The following is a 7,578-nucleotide window of genomic DNA, read 5'->3' as shown; positions in this document are numbered from 1 at the left end:
TGTAAAACACTTCCTAGCAGAAAACATAGAGTACACGTCAACCATAAGCCAAACAAGAGTTGTCATCTTGCCATTCACACGCACATATACTTTCCAACACCATTCCACAATCACATAAATTAATAACTTATACAATATACCAAAATGCAGGGCTAGAGTGACACAGTTCGGCCGAAGTCTACATATCTGAAGCTTTCTCAATTTAGACCAATCCAACGAATCAACAAAGTCAAGGAGATGATTTCGGACCACTCAACGAAATCCAACAACATTAGGTTACAGACCACTCAACGAAATTGCGGAGTAGAAGGGATTCTGGACCTCTTAACGGAATTCGAGTGGATACAATTTTGGACCACTTAACAGAATCGCTGAGTACAATTGATATCAGACCACTCAACGAAATCCAAAGCAGAAGGATATGATTCCGGACCATTCAACATAATCGCGGAGCACGAGGGATTCCGGACCACTCAACGGAACCCCAGCGGAACCCGGTTTTGGACCACTCAACGGAACCGAGTGGAAGTCCAAAAAACATAACAACGGCTCAAAGAAACAAGACATGAATCAAGTTACTCAATTTAGAACGGCTCAACAAAACGAGAAATGAAACAATGAAACAAGATATGAAACAAGCTCTCACATTTCATCAAACAATTCAATAAGCACTTCAAATCACATTTCACAACTATCATCAATGTACAAGTCAAATCATATTTAATAAAAATAAATCAATGGCTAAATATAAATAATAAAAAAAGTCACATTTCAATAGAAATCACATTTATAAAATCAAGTGATATCCACAAAGGATACTAAATACGAAATTAGGGTAATAACCATATCACATATCTTAAAGTCACTTACTAACCAATGTAGGCCTACTAGACTTCATTTAGTATCCAGTAGTACTAATTTTAGTATTTAAGAACGATTCGAGACATGTACTGGAAGTTAACTCTCTGTCAACGGTAAAGTCCACCAACCTGCGTAATTCGATCTAGAACATCCGTCTGCAGATTTTTTATCCGTAATTTTTCAAGAGTCTCATTAATCTTCTAGAACAATATCCTAAAATTTTGGAACAATCCAACGGTCAGATCTCCGACAATCATTAAAATTAAGAGGCGGTCAACGTTTTATTTTACAAACTTAGAAGTTCAATTCGGGAAGATCCATACGTCAGATTCCCGATTTGTAAGTTACTAAAGTCCTCAAATATTATGTACTATAACGCATTAAAGTTTGGTGACGACCCAACGGTTAGATTGTCGATGGTTAAAATGATCAAGTGGCGGAACTTAACGAAACTATGTTCGAATGATGGGATTTCGTCCATTGCATGTCACATATAGGAATTAAATACGTCCTTGAAAAGTCTGTTTAGTTCATTAAGGGCTTTTTCGTCCTTTTACTTATTGAAAAAAAAAAAAAACTATACGCCGTAATTATAAACGCGTCGAAACTAAGAATACGAAATACGTAATTTTAAATAGTGAAATCCGGAGACGGGATTTCACAATGGGTACAAACTAAAAATAAAAATAAAAATATGTGATAAAAATTTAACCATAAATATAAATATAAAAAATGTAACATTTCTAACACTAAATGAATATATTTAGAAAAAAAATATCTTATTATTGAAATAATTAATGACGTTTATTAAAATCTAAGGATCATGATAAAAAATTGAAAAAAAAAAAAATTTAATCAATGAAGTAGAAAAAACATGGATGAAAATCTAATTTTTTCTAAAAACATTTCTTTTTGCTAAATACAAAGTTTATTTCCTTGTTCAAACACACTGTAATTTCCAACCCCTTGACCAGCAAGTTGCAACCTTGACTTGACTCTCTCTCTCTTTCTCTCCAACAATCCGAAAGATCCAAATATCCACAAACCCGTCGTCTCCCAATCTCCAATCTGGCACCCAAAATTTGAATAGCTGAAGGGAAAAAAACCCACGATTTGGATTCTGAAATGGAAAATTTCTGGGGCGAACTCACGATTTGAGTGCAGGTCTGTCTGTCTCTCTCTCCCAAATTTGCTAGTTCTGTGCTGGGTTTATGTTAAAGTGAATATCCAAATCCTACTATACACGCTAACCTCTCTCTTCCTTCCTTCTTATGGTGGCGTTGAAAGAAAGGGGATCACCATCGTCTCCACCATCATGACCATCATCATGATTTCAAGATTAGAAAATGTCCAACACCAACAGCCACTACCAGCCGCCCACAAAGTAAGCGCTCCTTCCCTCCCCTTTTATTTATTATTATCTCCTCCCCATGTCAACGTCACTTGTATCACACACCCATTGCTCTCTCCCCCCCCCCCCCCCCTCTCCTGGGTCAATTGCCCTATTGGGGTTTCTTCTTTTGTTTTCCTGCCATCCCAAAAACCCAATTCCCCCCGCCCTCTGCACCAGGTAGATATAGCTCTCTCTGTCCTCTCTCAGGCATTTATTCGAACACCTGCTGGGCGTTCTAGATTGGTACTATTCCTGCTGCTGCTTCTTCTATGATTCCAATAGATTGTGGTTATAGTATTGATGGTGATGTGATTGAGTGAGAGAGAGAGAGTCTTCATGTCTTCTTCTCTTGTTCGGATGAAACACGACAAGCAGAAGGTGAAGGTCCCAGCAATACCAACACCACCAACCTTTCGTCTTCTCTGCTATTTGGGTCAATGGGTTCTCGTCCTTCTTATTCTTCCTTGCTCTGCCTCTGCTGCCTGCGACCGGCTCGATCGCGACGCTCTTTTGTCCTTGCCCTTCAACACACCGTTGAATTGGTCTGCTTCCACTGACTGCTGCCTTTGGGATGGAGTCACCTGCGACCCGGTTGAGCACAGCCGCGTCGTCCGGCTTTCTCTGCCCAGGAGAGGCTTATCCGGTGTCGTCTCTCCGGCCATCACCAACCTCACCCGTCTCACCCGTCTCACCCACCTCAATCTTTCCCACAATTCCCTCCTGGGTTCTCTCCCAGACGACTTGCTTTCTTCCCTCCCAAGTATTGCGGTCATTGACTTGAGCTTCAATCGTCTCATCGGCCGCTTCCCACAATCCTCCAATGAAAGCAGCCACCTGCAGATTATAAACTTGTCCAGCAACTTCTTCAATGGAACAATCCCAGCTTCGATCCTCGTCCCTTCAGTGTCGGTTTTCAATGTCAGCAACAACAGCTTTTCGGGACCGATACCAGTCAGCAATGGCGGGAATCACACTTCCCTTACCTTCTTGGACTTGTCCTTCAATAAATTCACTGGCCCAATTCCCCCAGGAATCGGATTGTGTTCGAGGCTCCAAACTTTTCGGGCAGGTTTCAATACCCTTAATGGTTATCTCCCTGATGAAATTTTTATGCTTGCTGATCTCCAACAGCTCTCTCTGCCTGTAAATATTCTCTCTGGACCCATCAGTGATGGCATCATGAACCTCACCAATCTCAGGATCCTCGAGCTTTATTCGAACAACTTCTTTGGGCAAATCCCTGGGGATATTGGTAACCTTTTCAGGTTGGAGAATCTGCTCCTACACATCAACAACTTCACTGGTGCCTTGCCTCCGTCCCTCACCAACTGCACAAATCTATCCACTTTGAATTTGCGGGTTAACAACTTGACTGGACAGCTCTCTGCCTTCAATTTTTCTACTCTCCAACGCCTCGCCACTCTGGACCTTGGCAACAACAACTTCATTGGTGAGTTACCTCAAAGCCTCTACTCTTGCAAGTCCTTAACTGCTATTAGATTGGCCAGCAACCAGCTCACAGGCGAGATATCACCTCAAATAGTCGCGTTAGAATCATTGTCTTTTCTGTCCATCTCTACCAACAGCCTGACAAATGCCGCGGGGGCTTTTAGGAATCTGAAGGGTTGCAAGAATCTGACCACTCTAGTCTTGTCGAAGAATTTTTGGAATGAGCCTTTGCCAGATGATAAAAGCCTTGGAGACCCAGTTGGATTCCAAAAGCTTCAGGTTTTTGCTATTGGGGGTTGCCAATTCACAGGTCAAGTACCCACATGGCTAGCCAATGTTACAGCTCTTGAAGTTTTAGACTTGTCGTTTAATTTTATAACCGGTTCTATCCCCGGTTGGTTGGGTAGTCTGCGCAACCTTTTCTACGTAGATTTGTCTAATAACCTCCTTAGAGGAGGATTTCCTCTTGAGTTCTGCGGGATGCAAGCTTTGACATTGAAAGAGGCTAGTGATGTAGTGGACAGAAGTTATCTAGAGTTGCCCGTCTTTGTGAAGCCCAACAGTGCTACTAATCAGCAGTACAATCAGTTGTCCAACCTCCCCCCGGCAATATATTTGGGTAACAACAGCCTTACTGGCAGTATCCCCATTGAGATTGGTCGATTGAAGTATATTCATGTGTTGGACCTCAGTCATAACAACTTCACTGGCAGCATCCCGGAACAGATTTCTAACCTGACCAACTTAGAGAAATTGAACCTCTCCTATAACCATCTATCCGGTGAAATCCCTGCTTCTCTCAAAGGTCTGCATTTCTTGTCTTCCTTCAGTGTGGCATACAACGATCTTCAGGGACTTGTACCATCTGGAGGTCAGTTTGATACTTTTATGAACTCCAGCTTTGAAGGGAATGCTAGACTATGTGGCCCTCCAACTGCTCACATCACTTGCCCTCAACCTTTATCACCTGCTGATCGAAGATCTAACAGAAGCCTTCTTATTGGACTCACCTTTGGGATCTGTTTTGGCATTGTATTTATTGTTGTCATGCTAGTAGTTTGGATGTTGTCTAATAGAAAAATCATTCCCGGAGGAAATACTGACAAGACGGATTTCGAGACCATGTCTAGCCAATCTACTGCTGTTGCTCCTGAGCTTGACAAGGATACCAGCTTAGTCATACTGTTCCCAACCAAGACCAATGAAATCAAGGATCTTAGTATAACTGAAATCTTGAAGGCGACTGACAATTTCAGTCAAGCAAACATCATCGGGTGTGGAGGTTTTGGTCTGGTTTACAGAGCAACGTTGGCAAATGGAACCAGGCTAGCTGTTAAGAAACTCTCTGGGGACTTGGGTCTGGTGGAAAGGGAATTCACAGCAGAGGTTGAGGCACTGTCCACTGCCCAACATGAGAATCTGGTTTCCCTGCAAGGTTATTGCGTGCATGATGGCGTTCGCCTATTAATGTATTCGTATATGGAGAATGGAAGTCTGGATTACTGGTTACATGAGAAAGTGGATGGTCCTTCCCAATTAGATTGGCCAATTCGACTGGATATTCTGCGAGGAGCAGGCTGTGGGTTGGCTTACATGCACCAAATATGTGAGCCGCACATTGTGCATCGTGATATCAAGTCAAGCAACATCCTCCTGGATGATAAATTTCAAGCACATGTTGCTGATTTTGGATTGTCCCGGTTGATTCTTCCGTACCAGACTCATGTTACAACCGAGCTTGTTGGAACTCTTGGTTACATTCCTCCAGAGTATGGACAAGCATGGGTGGCTACTTTGAGAGGAGATATGTACAGTTTCGGGGTTGTCATGCTTGAGCTGCTAACCAGAAAAAGGCCTTTTGAGGTATGCAAGTCAAGGGGGTCAAGAGAGTTGGTTGGCTGGGTGCAGCAAATGAGGAGAGAAGGCAAACCTGAGGAAGTTTTCGATCCTCTCCTGAGAGGGAAAGGCTTTGAAGAAGAGATGTTGCAGGTTCTTGATGTGGCTTGCTTGTGTGTCAACCAGAACCCTCTGAAGAGACCGACGATCAAGGAAGTTATCAATTGGCTGAAAGATGTAGGGACATCCCAGCAACACGAAGATAAAAACTAGTAAAATTTTTTTTTTCCTTTGACACTTGTTAAGAAAGTATTTATATATATACTTACACATAAATATTTTGGGTTTATTGTCGCAGAATTTCATCACATTACTTGTGTAAATGATATTTGCTTTTAACATCTATGAGGCAGTTATAGTTTTGTGTAAACCTGAGGCTCGCATTTCCAACTCTTTCATTACAGAAAACTTGAATTTTTGCACAAAATCGTTCTTTCTGTCAATAGACTTTCACCCCTTCTCTGAACTGGAATCGCGCAGAAGAACCTGCTTGTGATATTCGTACATTGGATTGTTAGCAATTGATTGCATTGTCATTCATTCGATTCATTGATGAACATAATATATAAAGGTCGTACCCAGTGCATAAGGCTCCCGCTTTATGCAGGGTTTGGGAGAGGTGAATGTCGGCTAGCCTTACCCCCATTTTATGGAGAGGCTGCTCCCAAGTCTCGAATCCGAGACCTACCGCTCATGGACGAAGGCACTTGCCATCGCACCAAGTGCGACCTCTATAAAAGAAATAAATGTCTATTGAAATCTTTTGTAATCAGTCTTTTACTGTTAGATTCTCTGTAAATTTCTAAATTTTGAGACACCTGCTGATGCACACATCACTAGTTCTGTTAATCCGGAGTGTGAATTGCACAAATCTTTGGGAATACAGAATTGCAGATGTCACTGAACATTTCGGTATGCTTACTTAATTGGTTTTACTCATTCCTGATATGAATAGATTATCTCTGCCCTGATTATATGATATATAGAGTTTTTTTTTTTTTTTTCGTGAAAAGAAAGACGATGTTATTGATACTGATATTCAAGTACGATCAGAATCGCGAAGGAGAACATCCTGTATTAAGTCAGGAGGAACGTTGCTCCACACTATCACACCGCAGAGTCTTGGATTTGGATTTGAAAAGGCGAAAGCTCATAAGAGTGATGTCTGCATTGCCACCTTCATGAGGTAAGACATCACTAAAGAGTATGGGGGAGGCAAAGAGGTTTGAAAAATTCTTGGTGCACAACTTTTGTGGGAAAATGCTTTGGTGAGTCATTGATTCTGCATAATATATGCAAAACTTTTGCTGATTTGACAGCATGTTTGGTTTCTGTAATTTTCAAAATTCTCCAACTTTAATGTGTTTTTCCTTGCTTGATTTAGATGTGTTTCTTTTTACTTAGCAGGACAGTAAGTGGCTACAGAAAAACAAACTAGTTTGTAGCTTTTGCACGTCATATCAGTAGCTTGCAGAAGAGGCTTCCAGATTTCAGATAAATTTAAATGAGTAAATTGTACAAATGGTCCCTCAACTTTAATCAAATTGGAGCAATGGTCCCTCAACTAAAAGTCCATTACCATTGGTCCCTCAACTTATCAAAATGTGTAGCTATAGTCATTTTCATCAATTTTGTCAAAATTTTGTCAAAATAAGCTATGTTGGAATGACCATTTATATAATTAGGGTCCCTCAACTCATCAAAGTGTATAATTATGGTTCTTTTCGTCAACTGTGTCAAAAAATTTGTCAAAACGAGTTATATTGTAAGGACCATTGCTACAATTGGATTAAAGTTAAAGGACAATTTCTCCACTTGAATTAAAGTTCAGGGACCAATGGTAATGGATTTTTAGTTGAGGGACCATAGCTGCACGTTTTGATAAGTTGAGGGACCAAAGGTAATGAATTTTTAGTTGAGGGACCATTGCTCCAATTGAGTTAAAGTTAAGGGACCATAGCTACAATTTACTCAATTTA

The 7,578-nt window shown here is 41.0% G+C and overlaps 1 protein-coding gene across 3 annotated transcripts; it reads left to right on the top strand.

Moving 5' to 3' along the window:
• The first annotated feature begins 1,812 nt into the window (after positions 1–1,812).
• Positions 1,813–7,002, top strand: LOC103436272 (tyrosine-sulfated glycopeptide receptor 1-like). Of its 3 annotated transcripts, none has more exons than XM_070817566.1 (2): positions 1,813–5,811; positions 6,653–7,002. In XM_070817566.1, coding segments are annotated over exons 1-2 (3,222 nt in total). In that variant the 5' UTR covers positions 1,813–2,590; the 3' UTR covers positions 6,654–7,002. The 3 variants fall into 3 exon arrangements, with proteins under 3 accessions (XP_070673667.1, XP_070673668.1, XP_028953003.2); XM_070817567.1 differs by having other exon boundaries at positions 6,613–7,002; XM_029097170.2 differs by lacking the exon at positions 6,653–7,002 and having other exon boundaries at positions 1,815–2,025; positions 2,149–5,969.
• Positions 7,003–7,578: the final 576 nt, after the last annotated feature.

Source organism: Malus domestica, chromosome 17 (assembly GCF_042453785.1).
Source record: "Malus domestica chromosome 17, GDT2T_hap1".
Lineage (NCBI taxonomy): Eukaryota > Viridiplantae > Streptophyta > Magnoliopsida > Rosales > Rosaceae > Malus > Malus domestica.
Note: the sequence above shows the minus strand (reverse complement) of the source record. Positions and strands in the feature narration are given on the sequence as shown.